The 19,621-nt window shown below is 37.3% G+C and overlaps 1 protein-coding gene across 1 annotated transcript in view; it reads left to right on the top strand.

The window, feature by feature from the left end:
* The window catches only part of itgbl1 (integrin, beta-like 1), a 90,518-nt gene that overhangs the window by 56,976 nt on the left and 13,921 nt on the right, over positions 1-19,621 (top strand). The window contains exon 8 of the mRNA XM_022680630.2: positions 7,889-8,005. Within this exon, the coding sequence (XP_022536351.2) occupies positions 7,889-8,005 (117 nt within the window). The remainder of the gene's footprint in view (positions 1-7,888; positions 8,006-19,621) is intronic.

Genomic DNA, 19,621 nt, shown 5'->3' with positions numbered 1-19,621 from the left:
CTGCGTACAAAAAAAGCACATTTCCACATGTTGGTCTTTTATATCCCTCTATATACTCTACTATAGTAGATAAAATGTATTATTGAAATAGTTAAAGGTCATAAATGCAACTCAAATATGCTTTTTCCATTTTGCATGAAAGATTTGATAATAATAATAATAAAAATAGTAAAAAAAAGAATGTGTTTTTATTACGGCTTTTTTTTCTCTAGAACGAAATAAATAAATGTTTTTTTTTAATTTAAATAAACATTTATATAAATAAATAATAAACAGTGTCTCAGACTCCAGGCAGCATATTCACAACCATTTAATGTAATAGCTTTCTTTGACACACCTTTCAAATAAAACTCTTCAGACAGATTGCTTTTCGCTTTATTATCAACTCTGTGAACATTTCTGACAAACTGCTTTCAATAAAATAGTTTTAATGGCTATTGGTTTAAAACATAAAGAAAACACATATGGTCGATGTCCAATTAAAAACAAGTATCATTTTTGACGATTTTTAGTTTACTACATACATACTACAGCAAGTTATTTCTCTGCTGCTGAGAGCGGCTTTATGTTGGCTAAATCCTACGGTGATCACTCCTGCACAAATATATGATTATGCAATCATCATTTGTAAAGATAGTAAGGAATAAAATGTAAAAATACAATATGAAAAAATGTAGCTTAGCTGAATAAAAAATAAAACTGTTAATAAACGATGTGTCTGGTCAATATGGTCTATATACCATATTTTTTGCACTATGAGGCACAGCAGATTAAAGGGCACTATCAATATTCAACATTTTGAAAAAACTGTTTTTTTTTTTTTATTGGGTAAGTAAAGTGCTTCCGTTTATTTACAGTAAGCTAAGACTTTGAGTTTTCCACTAAGGCTGGGTGCTGCAACATTAGCATTAGCAGCTAATTGCTTGTGCTAGCAGTTAGCAGCTAATGCCACCCAATAACGCTATATTTAGGAACCCTGTGTGTTTCGGCAATAAGCCAGTGTGATATCAGGTTGCAGTTTGTCCCATGTAGATTTTTTCAACACGGTAAACACGCAAACTACAGTCTGATATACTCGCCTCTGTATGGCAAAAGAGCTAGCGGTTAGCGCATTAAGCAGCTAATGCTAATGTTGTTCCAGCAGTGCTAGCCAGGGTGAGCAGCTACAGGCTACAGGGCAATAATACTCACTTCTGAGCAGCAAAGGAGCTAGAGCTTAGAACATTTAGCGGATAGAGCTAATAATGCTCCGGCCTTATTGCTGGAAAAACTTCTATATAATCCTTAATACCTGACTGGTAGAATATATACATAAGGAGCACCAGACTATAAGTCATACTGTCGATTTTTGGGTAAATTAAGAGATTTTAAGTGCATCGTAATCTGAAAAATACGGTATCCAGACAGGTATGCACTCTGAATGACTGTTTAAATCAATATTAATGATTTAATAATACAAAGTTTATTGCAAAACAATGGAATTAAACACCTGCGTTTGTGAATTCTTCAGTTGCAGCCAGAGATCCACAGGTATTGACTGCTTTGTGAACTTGCCATTTCCGAAGGAGCAATTTACAATGAGTCAGGTTTGATGGCATATTGCTAAAACTGTTGTAATTAGATCAGGGCTGGATTTTGTGGCTGTAATATCTTACGTTAATGTTTATCCAATACCTGAACCTCTACCCAGATTCGTTTTTAAGTAAACGTTAGTCTCAAAAGCCACAGAAAGCTGCTGAGGATTAAGATGTTGATACGCTGCTGCCTGTGTGGATTAACACTGTGTCCATGCTTTCTGCTTTATTGACTGTATTATAGACTTGCCATTTTCGAAGGAGCTCTTACAGGCAGGTTTTGATTTTAAAAAAGTGCTTTATCTCTTGTAATTACAGTAGATGAGCACTGTGTTTATTAAGCTCTCTCTCCAACAAACAACAAACAAACAAAAAAAAAAAAAACGGTTATGTCATCTTGGTATGTGGGAGTGTTGAGGTCTGGTACAAAGTGTATGGAAGACTTTTAATAATCTGATTTCTTGCCTCACACTGCAGGATTATTGGTCCTAATTTGAGGCTGTTTTGCTTCTTCCAACAATTGACAAAAGGCTTCTGATTGTAGTTTGATATTGTGTTGTAAATCAAACCTATAATCCAATTCTTTATCCTCAGATTTACATCCAGTACAGTCATTGCTGATTAAATTGTGAATTGTACATATAAAACATGTTTAAGACTTTTGACTCAATATCTTATAGTGTGTGGTGGATAGACAGTCAGCCAATGAGAGCCAAGCTGAACTTTTTAAGATATAATCAACAGGGCTTATATATGCTGCAATGCAAGCTTGAGCACTCTAGCCCCAAAAAAGAAATGTTGGCAATACTTTGCAAAGTTAAACTAGTACAAAACAGAGGTTAAAAACTGTAAAAAAAAGTGTTTTATTCAGTCACAGGTGAATCACAGCCAGGCAGATTCAATACTCAGGTGACAGTAAGCATGGCAACTGTCTATGATTGGTTGAAGAGTGCACATGACTGTGATCTGAGAGGGAGAGTCAGACGAAAAAGACATAGGTCTTTTGTGGCAGTCAAAGTTCTACTGTCATTAAGAAACATATAGATATGTATTAGGAAATAAATTATATGTACATCTTATTTGTTTGTAAAGTGATTTTGCTATACATTAATGTTTAATATTAATGAGGTTTTAATGTTGTCCATGTCCCCTGCATCAAATCTCAGTAAGCACATGGGTGGTAAATTTGGTAATACAGTGAATTTAGTTTTTTTAAATGTTAAATCAGTGAGTGATCGAGAGCAGTTTTCCTTTCTTTGGTGCCATGGAAACCTGATTTGCATGAGTTTCTGTATTCTCTTTGCTGAATTCACGCATGATGAGACGCATCAGAATACACGCAGCAAGATTCCGGCGCACCATGTCGGGGTGGTTGAACGCCGCTGTCATTTAGTGTCAAAGATAGAAGCTATTCCTGCAACCAATCCCTGTTGTCAGTGCGGCTCTGACTTCATGAATTTAGCATAACCTTTGAGCATCAGCTTATCATCAACCTTATATCAACCTTGTGAGCAGTGAAGAGATAAAATACAGTATATTGCATAAAATATTTTTACTGTGAGGAAAATATGCATTTCATACTGACGATTTCAAAAAACATATTGATTCCAATAAAAGATGTGTACAACCCTAAGAATGCTGTTCCAACTGTGAAGCATGAGGTTGGAAACATCATTGGATCATTTGGAATGTTCTTTTCTGCAAATAGAGACAGAACGACTGCATCATATTGAATCATCGTCATATATCACGAGAATTTAGTCAACGACCTCCTTCCCTCAGTAAAAGCATTGAAAATGAATAGGTCATTGCTGGGTCTTCCAGCATGACAATGACCCGAAACACAGAGCCAGTTCAACTAAGGAGTGGCTCTGTAAGAAACATTTTAAGGTACTGGAGTGGTGTTTTTTTTGTCTTCAATGTGGCCAAAATATGTAAAGGGATTGGAGAATGAAACTGAAACACCTGGTTTTAGAGCACAGTAATTTATTGTGGTGACGGACAGTTCTGGTGGAAACAGGAGAGTTGAGGTGCACATTGAATTCTCCCGTGATTTGATCAGCCGTGGTTTTATGTTTTTTGGATACAATCCGGGTTAGCACCCGAACATTCCTTTCAGACAGCTTCCTCTTACAGCGTCCACAGTTAATCCTGTTGGATGTGGTTGGTCCTTCTTGGTGGTATGCTGACATTACCCTGGATACCGTGGCTCTTGATGCATCACAAAGACTTGCTGTCTTGGTCACAGATGCTCCAGCAAGACGTGCACCAACAATTTGTCCTCTTTTGAACTCTGGTATGTCACCCATAATGTTGTGTGCATTGCAATATTTAGAGCAGAACTGTGCTCTTACCCTGCTAATTGAACCTTCACACTCTGCTCTTACTGGTGCAATATGCAATTAATGAAGATTGACCACCAGGCTGCTCCAGTTTAGCCATGAAGCCTCCCACACTAAAATGACAACAGGTGTTTCAGTTTCATTGTCCAACCCCTGTATATTAAAATGACTTGACTTGATGCAAAATATCTAATTGTGAAAGAGAAGTGGAAGGGATGCAAACCAACTAATAATTTAATCAATCTTGCTGATGAATGGCTGAAACTGAGGTTAACAGTGCTGTATCCTTGTCTGCAATCCTTGAGCAATCTGGATGCTCAAAGCCGTGGTGCTTTCACGTTCACGTTTGTTTGATCAGTTCTGTGTTTAGACCTAAACGTTCTCCAGCTCACTCTGGTTGTGAGTCCAGTGCTGGGTATGTGAGTCACATGGCGGTTCAGCGTGGGGTAAACACACCAGCCATCCGGTTGGCTCTCCGTGACGTTGCAAAACCTAATCAATAAGGCAGGGGGGTTATGACATCATCGGTTGCCGTGGTAACGCCGGCACGCAGACGGCGCTTATCTGCTTGGCAGGCTGAGAGGTTGTCAGACAGGGCGTTGCTTGTTGTTCTCTGCGTCTGCCTGAAGCCACAGTAGCCACAGCTGTCAGTGTCGGACAGATTTTAGCGCCCATGCTAGCGGCCTGACGTGAACGCTGGTAACCATCGGCTACATGAGGCCGAGGACCTCTGCCCTTTCATCCAATTCCAGGAAAAATTCTATAATTTCTATATCTAGAAGGGTTGCCAAATAACAAAGATTAATCAAAAGTGATTAATTAATACAATATCCTGGGTATTTAACAGTAACAGTGACGAATCACAATGGATGCACTTTCCCAAAGATCACCCCAAAGAACAGAAACAGAAGAACAGAAACAGTTGCTCAAGGGCAACTAAACTGTGGGTTCTGATCCTGATGATCCAGCTCTGTCTGGTCCAATGCCATGTGTTTTATCATTTGATACCGTATCAAAGACAGATCCTTTAAAATATGGAAAAAAAATTGCAAACTTAGGGCTTCGAGTGGTCCAGCAAGCTAAGCACTGCCACTATGCTCAGGAAGTCGCTCAAGGTTAGAATCCCGGCCATGCAGCCTGCCATCAGCTGCTGGAGCCCTGAGAGAGAACAATTGGCGCTCTCTCCATGTAGATTAGCACAAGGCGTCTAATGAGTGGGTTGGGTAATTGGCCGTGTAAATTAGGGAGAAAATGGGATAATAAAAAAAAAAAATCTGCAAAATTCATCAAAATTCCTTTGCGAAGAAATTCTTTTTTGCTCAAATTTACTGTTCAATATTAAGCAAGTTGAAGATGAATTGATCTCCAAAAGTCATTAAGTTAAGATTTATCAAAGTAACAAAAAAGGAAAAAGTCCTGAAGCAAGAGTTTGGGTACCCGGCATGGTTAGTTCCTGCTTACAGGAACCCATAGCTGCTGTTTTTTTTAGAGTTTTTTTTAGGTTAGAGGAGTCTGGGTATTTATCAAGCTTTGAATTTTTTTATCACCTGGCCTTTCCTAACAATGGTTGTGAACAAGTCATAACCCTAACAGCGTCTTGAAGGAGTTTCTGGAGGTGCTGAAAAATAGCTGCTGCTTTTCCTTCATGTTGTGAAGCTCCAGCTCATCCCAATTAAATCACCTCAAATCACCGTCTCAGTTCATCAGGTTTAGATTAGGGGATTGGGTCAGGTGGAGGACAAACACTATTTTTTTTACTGTTTACTATGTAATTCTATATGTGTCCCATAGTAGTTTTCATGTCTTTAATATTAATCTACAATGTAGAAAGTACATGAAATAAAGAAAAACATTGAATGTGGAGGTTTGTACACACTTTGGTATGGTTTGGAATGGTATTGTATGGATATAATTTCTGCCAGAGTAACTAATTTAAAAATTTTAATCCAGATTCTGCCGGTCATGTTTATTTCTACACACTGAGCTGTTCACTGTTCACACATACAGCAATACTGTGGATCAAAGAATGTAAAATGGTCACTTGTTTAGACTCACTCACAAAATAGCACCTCACAACTTATACAGGTGTGGGCATTCCTAAGCCATCCCCTGAAGGAAACACGCTCAGATTTTCAATTTACCGACTACTTTACATGATGTTTAGCATGCTAGTGTGTAAGTGAAAACCCTCATGATTTCTAGCTCAAATGATCCAGGTTATGGAACATTTATACTATTAATTGAAGTATGGACAGCTAGCTCCTGATTATTTTTCATTTTATACATTTTTTATATATTTTTATATATTATATATTTTTATATATTTTATTTATGTTATCATTCATATCAGGGTAGACTCTTGGTTTGTTCTATTTGGTCTCCAGAACAGTGTCCACTTATCGTGGAATATATGTGGAGTATATGTGGAATTCATCGTGATGTTTTCATCTGTTCTCTTATCAGTCATTATTGGTGAGGTAGCAGCATAATAACAAAGGAAAGTTGCTTCTAAATGCATGCATATTTTATGATACTTTAAAAACAGATGATTTCTTTGTCATGACGCTTCTGGCTTTAATGTAATATGATCGTTTCTCTTCCACCACACGCTCAACATAAATGGAAATGATTCAGCTTGAGTCTGGGATTGGAGGAGATAGAAAAAGATAATGGAAAGCAATTACGGCACCAACGTTGTTTGTGATGAGCCACAACTCACCTAAATGTAAATTTCTCACACATGAACTGAGGAAAGCATGGCTGAAGCAGGAGCGTAAATGCGAGCGTGAGCGTCTGAACACACACTTACGATACACACTCGTGATAATGCATTTAACAGCACTGGATCATTGCGGATTTCTCAGAACTCTTCAGCTGTAATAGGCTCCCTAATGACACAAACACTCTCTCAGTTCCTCCATTACATACAGCTAGGAGCGCAGTGAACACTCAGACACGCTGCCACACATGCCGGGGTTATATGGGGCCATTTAAGTAGTTTAGAGTGAGGAGCTACTGTGTGGTGTTAGGACTACACAGATGGGTTATGGCTGAAGCTTGTTTGATGATTGTGATTGCAGCATAGTGGAGGTAGAATTTTTTTAATTTTTTGTTTTTTTTTTGTTTTAAATGAATGAAGAGTTTTGCAAGTGTATAATGTAATTTTATATTTAGTTTTAAAGTTTACACTATTTAAATCAAATCAAAATAAGAATTATTGTAACTTTACAAAGTACAGGTGTACTAGTAAGAGGAAAAAAATGGGTGCAAGTTCCCACAGTAGGCAGAGAACAGTATTTACAACATAGAGTAGAAAAAGTAAAATAAAATAGAAAATATAGAAAATTTAAATTAACTTTAACAATGTACACAATACTTTACATTGGTATTATAGACATATAGACACTATTCTGCTGGCTGTTCCAAAGCCTGGTCGCCCGGGGGAAGAAGCTATTTCGGAACCGTCTGGTTCTGGTCTTCAAGTTTCTTTGCCTCTTTCCACTCAGCAGTTGTGAGAACAGGAAGTGGCCTGGGTGTTAGGAGTCCTTCTAGATGATCCTTCTATATTTTCTCAGGCAGTGGTTGGTCTCTGCACTGCTCTACCAGAACTGTCTGGTGTGTTTGTGCTCCCAGATGTGTTGTAGTGTTTATTGTTGGGGTTGCACAGAGATTTCAGCTCTCTTTAAACATTATAGACATTAGAAAGACTGCAGACAAAAATGATTCTTCAAAATGCAGACCTCTATTTTACTTATGCGATTGTGCATCACTTTAGCTAAACATTTGGATGGAATAACAGCTAGTGATATTATTTTAGAATTTATGTATGGACAAATTTGACTTTATTATATAAGATTAGAATGTTATGAACATAATAGTGTGTATATGCCGTTAACTGTGGTCAGTAAGCCTTTCCTTTTTACATGTGTGTATATGTGTGTGTATATGTGTGTGTGTGTGTGTGTGTTTCAGGTCAGTGCTTGTGTGGCCAGTGCACATGCCATCCACCAGGAGACAGCCGTGTTCACGGCAAGAACTGTGAGTGTGATGAGCGGCAGTGTGAAGATGTGCACGGAGGCATCTGTGGTGGTAAGAAGTCCTCACGCACATTCCCACAACTCAAACACTTACACACACACACACACATTGGATTTTGTGTGTCCTTCACATATAACATTTACTACATTCAATGACCATCTATGGCCAAGAGCAGGTCAAAGAAACTGGACCGTATTAAAAGTGATTTATATCATCTTGGGTGTTTCCCAATAAAAGGTTCAATTTTCTTTTCCTACTTTATCTTGATGTGCAACTACGTCTCTTTTGCCAAAATGTTTAATTTGTGGGGCATCAATTCCTCTCAATAAAAGTGAGGTATTTTTTGCGTTATGCATTTTCTGTGATTTGAAAATATGGGAGATGCTGGTAAAAACTGAAAAATAATTTCCTCAACTCTAATATTTCATTGGACCGCCTTTATCTTTGATTGCGGCTTTACACATTCTCTGTGGCATTGTTTCGATAAGCTTCTGCGATAATCAATTTTTCACCAGGATCTTGCAGCAGCATTGATGATGGTAGAGTCTGACCGCTGCACAAAGCAGCTCTTCTCCATCCAGCACTCTATCCCAAAGATTCTCAATGAAGTTAAGATATGGACTGGTGAACTCTCTCTCAATCCATGTGTGAAAATGATGATTTCATGCTCCCTGAACTCTTTCACAATTCCAGACCCATGAATCCTGACATTCTAGCCATCTTGGAATATGGCCGTGCCATTAACTAAGAAAAAATAAATCCATTGATGGAATAAGCTGGTCTATATTCAGTATATTCAGGTAGTCAGCTGACCTCATTCTTTCTGCACATACTGTTGCTGAACCTAAACCTGACCTAGACCTTAGTAAAATCCAGATTTGCATCAATTTAATATGCATCACTGTTTATTTTTTTACCTTTTCACTCAACATGAATCTTGCAGTTGTTCTTTACGTTGTTGTTTTTGAGATTTTCATGGTGAACAGATGCTGCAAAAATCATTTGGAATAAAATCGTTTTACATTGATTTGCATTTATAATGAGGAACCTTCTTTAATTGTCTTTTATAATGAGCTGTAGGCATCTATATATGATAGTCACAGAATTATTAACATGCAACATAACGCTCTCTGCAGAGGAAAGCACTATATTCTAAAACCCCAGAGGAAACCTCCCGTTCATAGCATATGCAGAGCATGTTTTGGAGGCGTCACATGACTTCAAGTGTGCAGAGTGGCTGCGGGGACTTGATGTGTTTTCCCCAGGGGGTCACATTGAGCGCTGCAGAGTGGGCATATAAGGATTGTGGGAAGTGCTGGGTGATGAGTGTGCAATCATCCTCAGTTCATGCAGTTGGTGTGGCTGTGACCTTCCTTCAGGCTCAGAGCGCTCTGCAATTGAACAGGTGAGACAGAACAGCAGAACACTGTTATTGTTTTCAGGGAAAGCTGTGGGAGATGAGGGAGATACTGTAGCTGAGAAGAAGAAGAAAATGAAGAATGTTCTAGAATTTAATTCTTATTCTTCTTGTTTTAACCCTTGTGTGGTGTTCGGGTTTTCATTTTTCATCAAATGATACGAAAAAAAAAAAATCTAACTCAAACTCATTGGCATTGGCTCATTATTTGTGAAAAACATATATCAAAACACATTTTCGATAAACACCCCCCCCACACACACACACATTTATATTACATACAGTATGTTTGGCCGAGGGCTAATAAACATTGCTTCATTTGTAAATTTGAAACTAAACAAATTTTCTACTCATATCTTGAGTTTAATTCATTTTCTTTTACATTTTATTAAAAGACTAATAAAAAAAGAGTAGCACTTTTTAAAAGAAATGTAACATAAGAAAGGTAAAGGGCAAATATTAACCATGTAAGCTGTTTTTTATATTGCTTGCAATTTAGGTGAAGCAAGCATGTGTGAAGCATTTTAATGTAAAATTGCTTAATTTTGCTGAATTAAATACAAGTAACAAAGTAAAGGAGTAACTAAAAAAATATGAAAACCACACAAGGGTTAATGTCATAGTGAAGCCACAAATTACAGGTAAAAAAGGCAGATCTGTGCACATTAATAAACCTCTCACTCGTTGTCCGATACAGTGAGAGGAAAAAAAGAGGGCTCTCATGTATTAGAGAAGCTGAATTTATTTGCATGTTATTAATACATGTTCCAGAGATGAATAATAATGATGATGGTGATGATGATGATGTATTATTAGGCAATTAGGTTTTAATAGCACAAGGAAATTGAGGATGCAGTCCAAGTCGAGGCTGTATACTGCGTTTTATGCTTACATAGTAGCTAATATATACAAAATATATACAAAATGATCTGAATTAATGTTGAGTCTGATTCTATAACATTGGTGTCTTAAAAATTGAAACAGCACAAGTGTAAATAGTAAGGCGTTTAAATAGGGCTGTAGACAGGTGTTCAGTATTCAGGTGATTGGCTTCCTGGTAGTGCCATGTGCAGTGTCATGTGATCAGGTGAAAAAGTGATGTCAGTGAGTGGTGCATTCTGGGTAACATAGTACAGAGGCTGGAGATCCCAGATAGAGTCCAGGTGTGACAACTCACTACGTTACATTACTTTGCACTGCACAGAAAATGACTAAATACAAGGAAATACTACATTTTTTTCAGAGCATGTGTCACACTTGTTTTGCAATGTTTTTCCTCCTGCTTTCTCCAACTCACAAGACTAAGATCTAAGACAATGAGAGAAAAAATAGAATTTGAGAGGTAAAAATAAACGTATAATATTTATATAAAATGAGTTTATACCCATATTAGTGTGAATATCGAGAAGAGCCACTTATAAATAAATCTGGCTTTAATGATTTCCCATAATAGGGCATCAATACAATATTCCCACCCTGTTTTAGCCGATGTTCATGTCACGTCTTAATTCTCGGATATAATGGATTGAAAATGGTCTGTAAGGAACAGAGCTTCTAAGAGGCACTGGGACGTTGGTTCAACAGATCGATGCAGTTTGATTGGACACACTCTCTGCAATGGACAAATCCAATTGAATTTGTGAATATTTGAAAGCCTTTGAAGTTTGTTCCCTCGTACGGGAGGAGTTTGCACTCTTGATTGGAGCGCTTGGGCACGAAGCCGCTTTGAGGAAATGAGGAAAAGCGCAATTGGACAACTCCAAACTTCAGCAATTTTATTTCAACTGACATTTGGGTGATTGTTTGCCCTCAGTGCGCAGAATGTGGACTGTAGGAAAAGTTCAGAACTAATTGGTGTTTCTGTGCTGGATCTCTGTGAGTGGAGAAGCACAGATTAACACTGCTGGCCTCTGCTGTGGGGCACAGAAGCAATGAAACAGATAACTCGTCAGGTCCAAACCTTACCTCAGATTTAACCCTCCTGTTATGATCATCTGTCAGGAGCAGCAATGGTGTTCCCGGGTCAGTTTGACCCGGTGCATGTTTAATTATCCAATTAATATCCAAAATAATAATTATCCAAAATAATAATTATTTTAAAAAATCCTAACAAGCAGTATGACGTAACATTGAAACATAACATTGCAATTTTGTTTTAGTTGTCTTTGTTCATTGCATGGGGTTATACAGTACAGGACAAAAGTTTGGACACACCTTCTCTTTTTCAATGCATTTTCTTTATTTTCATGACTATTTACATTGTAGATTCTCACTGAAGCATCAAAACTATGAATGAACACATGTGGAGTTTTATGTACTTAACAAAAAATGGGGAAATAACTAAAAAAAAAAAACAATACATATATATGTATTCTAGTTTCTTTAAAATAGCCCCCCTTTGCTCTGATTACTGCTTTGCACACTTTTGGCATCATTCTCTCAATGAGCTTCAAGAGGTGGCCACCTGAAATGAAAAAAAAGTTTTCGAACAGTCTTGAAGGAAGGAAGGAAGGAAGGAGTTCCCAGAGGTGTTTATTAGCACTTGTTGCCCCTTTGTCTTCTTCACTCTGTGCTCCAGCTCACCCCAAACCCTAAATCTGGATTGGGTTCAGGTCCGGTGACTGTGGAGGTTCAGCTCATTTTTTTATGTTAAGTACATAAAACTCCACATGTGTTCATTCATAGTTTTGATGCTTCAGTGAGAATCTACAATGTAAATATTCATGAAAATAAAGAAAACGCATTGAAAAAGAGAAGGTGTGTCCAAACTTTGGGCCTGTACTGTATGTTGATTACACTGATTAAGGCAAGCAGAAGAAGTTTTATACTTTAAAAAAGTACTTTTAACTGATTTTACAAGACCTTTAAACTTTAAAACGGGTCAATTTGACCCAGAACATAACAGGAGGGTTAATGTGGGCTACATGCAGAGACCACTCGGACTGTATGTGTTGAGGAGAGCGTATCACATGTGCTGGTCCTGCCCTGCATAGAGCCCTGGGCCATATGGCTGCCATCACTTGCCATGACTTTCACTTTCAGGCCAAGGAGATTATTGTCGTCCGTTTCCCCTCCATCACCCGGCCACTGCTGCCCCTGTTTCAGACATATTACCAGCAGACTCAATACCAGCAGTTCCTCTGCCTCATGCAGAAGCAGAATGAGCTTTTTATGCATCTAATGTTCCTGTTCCACATGTAATCTTCATTTTTTAATAGCTTCTCTAGCAATCTCTGCTGAGTTATGCTTATCTAGTATTGTGTTTAATGACTTTTTGCAATGTCCTGTGCAAGCTAAAGTAAATTGCAGTGACCTGCTGAATGTGTTTTTGGGGATTCCTGCTTTGAATGTGATTTTTTTTTTTTTCTTTTTACTTGAGTTGCTGTAAATCTGAATGTATGGGCTTTGCACTGCGCTGTCCACTGTGGGTGGTAATGCCTTAATAATGTGTTTCTGGCTGGTTCCTGGTTCCTGGTGAAACTGTAGATCAAGGAATGTTACATGTCAGTGCACAACTTCCAAAAAAATGAAGCCATCCATCTGTCACCCACTATATATGTACTATATTACTGTATGTGATATTACATTTTGTCTTGCCTGCTGCATGATGGTAAGTGTACAGTCTTACTCACAAGATAACACCTCACAACTTATACTTAAACTGTCTGTTTTTCAGCTAAAAAAAAGATATACACAGGTATACATGGCTAGGATAGTAATACTTACTGAAGTACACTGCAAAAAATATATTTCAGCAAAAGAAAGGATCTAAGAGTAACACTTTCTGTGAATGTCATCTCTATAAGACTCTATAAACACATTTATAACATATTATCATGCATTCATAAGGCATTATAAACATGGCTATAAATATTTATAAAAATGCATAACCCATTATAGCCATGTTTATGATGCATTATAAATCGTGATTATAATACATTATAAGCTGTGACTATAATATGTATATTAAAATAGTATATGGAGCTCACAAAGACCTGTTATAGTACATTATAAGTGACTATAACTAATATTATGAGCTGGGACTGAGTTTCTTGGTATTGACGTAGAGTTTAACATGTTATAAACACAGCTATTAATGCATTATAGCTTCATATATTCATAATGAATAATAAAATTGGCTATGATCTTATGTACTTTATCTTATGAATGCATTATAATGTGTTATAAATAATATAAAAAAATATTTATAATGTGTTATAAATAATCTTGTAGAACTGACATTTATAGAAAGTGTTTAGTGCAATAAATGTTTTTTTCCCCAGACAAGAAAGCATTTTAAGCGTAAGATTATTTTGATTATTTGAGGAATAATGTAAATAAAATGAGTTAATAATTATGATTTTTTTTGTCTAAATTTGAGCCAAAATATCTGTGATTTTTGCTTGATTTAAGTCTTACTTCACTCATTTTGAAGAAAAAAGGATCTTACTAAAAATAAATAACTTACTCCATTGGAAGATTTTTTTTTGTTGTTGCTTAAGATAAGTATATACGTGTTAATTTCCATACATACAGTACATATATTTTGTAGTTGACAGTGGATTTTTTGGCAGTATAACTTAGCCGAAGCATTTGTTTGTTTATAATAAGCCTGGCTGTATTTCTCTTCTGTGTAAATATCAGGTCATGTGTGATCTCCTATGGCGTTCTGTGTTGACAGATTTAATTGAATGTATTGCTGTTGAACTGCTGCATGGTGAGCCGAGGAATGGTTTACAGTTCTCAGAGTCCTGACGCACCTGTGTGCAGCTCCGCCTCCCACAGCTGTCATTTCCAATTGAAAGCTCTCTGCGGAGTTTAGTAATTGTGATTTCATGACATTTCATAAAATCCTGAAGCAGCTGTAGCAATAACCTGCAGAGGTGGGCCATCGCTGCAAAGTGAATCTTTCTGAACATGGTAGCAGAATCTGTCTCAGTGTAAACACATCAGGATCTTACTTATAACACAGGACAATTTTAATATCTGTCAGTAAAGATCTTGTTCTTGAGACACAATGACCATCTCAGTATCTCAGTAACTCAGTGCCACTTAAACACAGATGACAATGCGTCAGTGTAGTTTTCCATTGAGAATGCGGTAACACTTTATAATAACTTTCATTAATATACTATTAACTAATGATTTAGTTAACTAATGAACAGTTATTTTTCACATTTTAAGGAACTGAAAAGTTGCTAACATATTTGTTAATACTAATGAACACACTGGCAACATGATCTGCAATTGATAATGGTTTGTCAGGTTTAAAATCCTTATTAACTAGCAATTTATTAATGTTTAAATTCTGGTAAGCTAATCATTTTTTAACAATTCTAAATATAAAGATTCATGCTGATGACTGTCATGTGAAAACATTTGATAATATTCAAATTCACATTTACTGATTATTAGTTTAAAATATATTAAAATAAATAAAAGTTATTATAAAGTATTGCCAAATATGCTGAGGAACTACATTCCATGTATTGTTAGTACCAGAGTGCCACATTATAAACCCCCTTTTCTTTGCAGTTGTGGACGAAGTACACAAACTATGTACTTGAGTTAAAGTAAGAAAAATATTACTCAAATAAATTACTCAATGAATCTCTGTATTGAATGTAAAAGAACCATGATTTATTGTCCCTCTAATTATCGCTCTATTATCATTTTTGTAACAAGAATCAACTCATTTTATAGCACTTATCCACCAACATGAAAACTGCAGCAGTTCACTGGTAAATTAACCTGATTTTGATCAGGTTTGTCGCGTTTACACCAACAAAAGTAGGTTCCAGAACCAGGAATGTTTGTTCATGGTGGGAACCAAAGAATACTAAGTTCTTCAGTGTGAACTGTGACAGCGTCTGTTCACCACTATGGTGCAATACCCTCTATTGATGACGTATGATGTGACATTTTGGCGGTTCCACTAAAACTGGGGGAAATGAGGGCTGGTTCACTGAAAAGCACCAAATTTCTTATACGCCTGATCAGAACTGGTTCAAGAACCAGAGTACTTTTGGTGAAAAAGCAAAAAGTCAATGAAAAGACTCTTGTGTCACTCTTGATGCACCAGTGTTTTATTATAATATAGGATATCACTTTATTTGGATGGTCCATCATAGATGCCTCATACATGTTTAACTGATATTCAACTAACATTCAACTGCATGTCTATTAAGTAAAAGAAAGTAAAAGAAAACCTTACTCTCATTTTAAGCCTAATCTTAACATTCTAATGCTAGTTTTAGGGTTAAAATTTTGTTTTAGATTCATGTTTGGCTTAGGTTTAGGTTTTAGGGTTGAGTAATGGTTTAATTGTATGATGATTCAACTAAGAGGTAAGTTGCATTTAATAGAAATTCAGTTGAATGTTAGTTGTGATTGTCAGTTGAGCATCTATTGGGCATCTATAATGAACCAATATTTTAATGCAACATTTTACATAAAATAATTAAATAAATGGACACTTATATCTATTAAAATGGGTATAAACACCAAACACTACAATTAAAACAATTACTTTTATGTAGAACCAAGTTGGTATAATTAACTTTAGAAAAAGTGCAACAAATTAACTTAATATTTTTGTATAGCCTGGTCATTATACACATAAATATGTGCTTTTATAGATTTTGCATTATGTAATGGAATACAAAAAGAAAGAGAAAATAAAGAACTTTTAAAAACAACATAACACCTCAGTCCATCCAGTACTTTTTTAATCCATCCAGTCTCTATTCGGAGTTGAAGTGCTGATTGAGAACTGATCATCTAACATCATAACCTGACCTCACAACTGCTAATAACAGCCTAGTAAAATGTTCCTCCCCCTAATGTGAAATCTTCCCACAAGAGTCGAGGCTATTACTGCAGCAAAAAGGGAAAAGGACTCCCAGTTTCAGAAGAACTAATGGATGATCAAGTGTCTACTTCACTACAGCTCTTGAACAATCTGTTCCAGACTCATTGCAAAATGGGCAGAACAGTGATGAAGTCCTATTCATAAAATCACAGATATGGTATGGTATATATGTATGTCTTCTGGAAAAGCAAATTAAAATATACATCAGCATCTCTCATTAGTATTCACTGTAAATGTAAATGTCAAAATGGACATGATATATTAGGGTAAACCAAACATTTGGCAATCACTGACACAATAACTGACACTTTTATTGACCCATATGCAATATATTTTCTGTGCTAACAGAAATACAATAATCGGGATGTGTTATTAGATATAGAAAAAAAAAACATGCCCCTGATTCCCATTCCCCATTTCCCATTTTTATTGTCATATATGAAACACAATAATAACACAGTAATCACAACTTCAGCATCCTTCTTAAAAGCTCCATGACCAGAAATGAAGTAAAACATGAGTATATATTGGCAATATGTGATAGATGGAGACAGCTCAGATCCCAGAAGGACTACAAGACAGATGCTGGGCTGGCTCATTTTCTCTTTAACAGATGAACACTAAGTTTAAGTCAAGGTTAAATTATTTTTCTAGGTCATTGATCAGAAAAGTACTAGAAAAGAAAAGAAAAGTTCATCCTGCTACAACATGCTAATATAAACTTAATATAAAAACTGTCAGTCACAACAAAGTAGAAGATTAGACATAGCTATTTAGTACTTTGGCAGCAACCAGAGTGACAGAAATATATCGAAAGTTTGACTTAAAAGTTCTTGAACCCATTTTCTTTTTGTGTAGGCTCGTTGTCCTCAACCTGGCAACCTGACTGAGCTATATGTCTGGGAAGGACTGTGGCATATCTGTGGCAGCTCACTGTCATTTAGTAGATAATGTTCCTTTGATAAAAGAAACTGAACTTTGATAAAAAGAAAAGGTCGACACAAATTAAGCCGATGCAAAAACACATGTAATGGCTTTCATCCACTGTCTAAAGTACACAGAAAGTGTTAGTGATAGCATGTTTTGATTCATGTTTTAAGTAATTCAATACTTTTATTTGTAATGGATTCCAAGAGAGCATCTACCAGTACTGTATAGGTTGATCATGCTTCTCTTCCATCACTTGGCACAAGCAAACACAGTCTTTTTTTGTTCCCTTTTTTTTTGTACCAGTAAAAATGATAAAGATTTTGAAAATTATCATGAACTGAATATGTGTCGAAGACTTAAAGATCTGAAATTGTCTGGCTTTCAAATGAAAAAAGTATAATTAAAATATATATTTGCTGGTTAAATAGTACAAATCTGTACTTCCTGCTGTTAGGAATGATTTTGCACTTCAGAGGAAACACATCTGACCCTCTAAAGACTGATATTATACCTTTGTGTGTATAATTATAAAAAAGTGTACCTCATATCTTACCTCTGTTTTTTAGTGTGTAGCCAACACAGACACCTGTCACCTGGTGTAGCACAACTGGTATTTGGAATTCTCCTCCAAACACAAGTGGTGTTGCATTAGTGGCAGTATGAAAATATCTGGTTGGCTGGTTTTACATGTCTCAGAGGAAGCATATGCTATCCTTTGCCCTCGTTAGAGGTCATATAAAGAATGCAGCCTCACTTGTTATTTTGGACGTGGATGACGGGGCCACCCTGACACGTCCGTCGCAGCATCCGAGGATGAGATTTCCCCTTGTTGGCAGTGGATGCAATATTAATGCCTCATGCATTCCGGAGGCTCATTGTGTTGTGCCGCTAAGTGACAGTGGCACAGAGGCCCGGTGGGCACACTCGACCCACTGGCCTGTCTGGGATAGCCTCAGAGATGGGTTTTAAATATGTATGGAGTCCCCGCTGCTGCTGCACTGCCACACTGAAGCAGATTAGAACATGTTAACAGAGGAGAGCTGGGGAACACTCTCTCTCTCTCCCTCTCTTTCTCCATTCGCCGTTCTCAGACACGGCTCTCCCTCACTCGCTGATAAAAAGTTAATGTCAGCTAATTGCCTGGCTGATCTAGTTGGAGTGGTTTAGCATTCAGAAGACGATTGCACTCAAAGGTGGTTTGCCTTCCCAGAAAGGTGGGATTTTACAATGTACAGTCAAGTGGTGTAGTCAAGACCACTAGAGCCCAGTCTGAGTCAAGACCAAGACCAAGACATGTTGAGTCCGAGTCAAGACCAAGATTTTTTAGTAGTCGAGTCCGTGTCAAGACCAAGACCGGGAAAAACTGAGACCAAGACCAAGACACATTGAGTCTCAGTCAAGACCAAGACTGTTCAGTAATCAAGTTCGAGTCAAGACCAAGACCGGGACATGTCGAGTCCAAGTCAAGACCAAGACTGGGACATGACGAGTCCGAGTCAAGACCAAGACTTTTTAGTAGTCGAGTTCGAGTCAAGACCAAAACTGGAACATGTCGAGTCCAAGTCAAGACCAAGACTGGGACATGACAAGTCCGAGTCAAGACCAAGACTTTTTAGTAGTCGAGTCCATGTCAAGACCAAGACCAAGACTGGGAAAAACTGAGACCAAGTCCGAGACATGTCGAGTCCGGGTCAAGACCAATACTTTGTGTAGTTGAGTCTGAGTCAAGACTCAGACTTTTTAGTAGTCGAGTGCGTGTCAAGACCAAAACTGGAACATGTTGAGTCCAAGTCAAGACCAAGACTGGAAAAAACTGAGACCAAGACCGAGACATGTCGAGTCCGGGTCAAGATCAATACTTTTTTGTAGTCGAGTCTGAGTCAAGACCAAGATATGTCGAGTCTGAGTCAAGACCAAGATATATCGAGTCTGAGTCAAGACCAAGACATGTTGAGTCCGAGTCAAGACCAAGACTTTTTAGTATTGGAGTCAGAGTCAAGACCAAGACCGGGACATGTCGAGTCCAAATCAAGACCAAGACTTTTAGTAGTCAAGTATGAGTCAAGACTAAGACTTTTTAGTAGTTGAGTCTGAGTCAAGACCAAGAGTTTTTAGTAGTCTAGTCTGGGTCAAGACCAAGACAGGGAAAAAGTAGTGTTCTTTATTTATTTATTTATTTTGACTCCATATTGCTTTCTTAAAGGGCTGTCCCATTTTTTATTGAAACATATCAATCACTCTAATTCCAAGGGAATTCCAAGGGGAAGGGTGACACTCAAAAGCAAGGGCTAGGGGTAGAAATGAGAAATAGAATTTAGCACAAGTCAACAGCTAGCCCCGCCCACAGCTATTCCTATTCCTCTTCTCAGAAAGCGTTCCTCCAAAGACCAACATGAAATTCTCGGAGAATGTGAGTCTCGCACACGCGCATGCAAATTGCGTCTCCAGC

This window comes from Astyanax mexicanus, chromosome 11, assembly GCF_023375975.1.
Source record: "Astyanax mexicanus isolate ESR-SI-001 chromosome 11, AstMex3_surface, whole genome shotgun sequence".
Lineage (NCBI taxonomy): Eukaryota > Metazoa > Chordata > Actinopteri > Characiformes > Acestrorhamphidae > Astyanax > Astyanax mexicanus.
This window is presented reverse-complemented; position numbering and strand designations above follow the sequence as displayed.